Source organism: Emiliania huxleyi (genome assembly GCF_000372725.1).
Source record: "Emiliania huxleyi CCMP1516 unplaced genomic scaffold EMIHUscaffold_3462, whole genome shotgun sequence".
Taxonomy (NCBI): domain Eukaryota; phylum Haptophyta; order Isochrysidales; family Noelaerhabdaceae; genus Emiliania; species Emiliania huxleyi.
Window position 1 is genome coordinate 1 of NW_005199392.1, and position 1,810 is coordinate 1,810.

The 1,810-nt window shown below is 61.8% G+C and overlaps 1 protein-coding gene across 1 annotated transcript; it reads right to left on the reverse strand.

Annotated features, from left to right (window-relative positions):
- Positions 1-31: 31 nt before the first annotated feature.
- EMIHUDRAFT_255436 (hypothetical protein) lies at positions 32-285 on the reverse strand (the record flags this gene model as incomplete). Its single annotated transcript, XM_005773096.1, has 1 exon — positions 32-285. A coding segment is annotated over one exon (254 nt), but the record flags the coding sequence as incomplete, so codon positions are not given.
- Positions 286-1,810: the final 1,525 nt, after the last annotated feature.

A 1,810-nucleotide genomic window follows, 5' to 3' on the forward strand; every position in this document is an offset into this window, starting at 1 on the left:
CCACATCAGCCGGATGTTGTCGGCCCAGCACTGCGTGAGCGCGTCGAGCAGCAGCTCCTTCGTGTCGAGCCAGAGGCGGAACCAGTCCGCTTGCCGAGCGCACCACCAGTGCGGCGAGCTTGGCTTGTCGAGCCGGGCCTCGAGCTGCGAGCCGCCCGTGCCCGGCACAATCACGATCGGCATCAAGGCACTGCGAGGTGCGTTGAGCTTGTGGTTGTCCGTGGTGAGACCGGCGACGAGGACCACGACCAGGCCGAAGCACAGGCAAGCGCGACGAGCGCGCATATTCGCGGGCGCCGCGTCGGTGAGCGTGGTGTAGTCGTGGGCGGAGATGGCCACCACCCAGCAACCCAGGCGAGTAGAGGCCTGCTCGAGTGCCCGGGTATCGGTGCCAGACAGTACCAGACAGCAACCAGGTCCGTTGTGAAGTGTTGAGGAGGGTTCCAAGCGAACCAGTTTAGACCAGTTTAGACCACTCGTAAACACGAACCAGATTAGTCCTGTTTACGATAAACTGGGTCTAAACCTGGTATGGCTAATGGGGTTCCTCCCCCCCTCCCCCCCGCGTAGCGCGCACCTCCCTCCCCCCCGCCTACCTAGCTCCCCTGCTCTGAGAGAGACGCGGCTCTCAGCGGCACGCGCAAGCGTCAGCGGCCTTGCTTCTTCTCGCGCTGGTCGAGGTTGTGCATGGCAATCTTGAGGGTCCACGCGGCCGCGTCGAGGACTCTTCCGACAGCTTCGCCGTGTCGAAGATCTGCTTGCAGAAGCCGCAGCGCGTCCCCTCATCTTTCGCGCGGTACGTCGGGAGCGAGGCCAGGAACATCGCCTGCAAGCATCTGGTGAGGGGCAGTGAGTACCACTGCTCAACCCAACACCACTTCTACTAGCACCTTTGCGGCCGTTGAAATCAACGCGCTTCCGCTTCTTGCCAGGCGCAGGCGCCGCCAGCTGGTCTGTCGCCGCGCCCGACGTCGCGCCCTAACACCGACCGTGCGCCTGATCGGCGAGGCTGTTGTTGCGCGCCGGTGCAAGTGTGCCAGGTGTGCTGTCCGGCCCGAGGCAGAGGATGGCGGCTGCACGCTGCCGCTTCCGCAGCCACAGCGCGGCCGCGGCGGCGGAGCTAGCTAGGGGCGCCCTAAACCGGGTCTAAACCTGGTATGGCTAATGGGGTCCCCCACCCAGGCCGAGCCCTGTTTAGACCCAGTTTATCGTAAACAGGACTAATCTGGTTCGTGTTCAGCCGTGGTCTAAACTGGGTCTAAACATGGTCTAAACTGGTTCGCTTGATACCCTCATAGAGATGTCCATTACTCTACGCCGTAAATCGCCGTCGGAGTCGACTCCGGGATGGGCAAGCCCATCGTTCTATAGTGTGTTGAAGACCGACGACCGCGCAGCCGTCTAGACGACGGCCACACACACACACACATAGTGTCCTTACCACCCCTGGACCACTGCATCTGCGCAGTTTCGTACCGCTGCGGCGCGGTTTTGCAAAACCGTTCTGCAGCGGCGCGGTTTTGCCCTTCACCCGCAGCCGTAGATCAATAGTCAGTAGGTAGGTAGGTAGAAAGGTGAAGAACAGCCAGGCTCGGACTGGACACCAACGCGGTATGGGTGGACGCTGGACAGATGATGACGACACGCACGAGCGACACACAGACACAAACAGGCTCACAAGACACACAGCCAGCTGGCTGCCACACACCCTGAGTCGGCGTACACATAACTCAGGGCCACATCCTCCCTGTCGCCCCCCCCAGCACTCCACGGTGCCAAGGGCACAAACAAGGGCACAACTCAAACAACA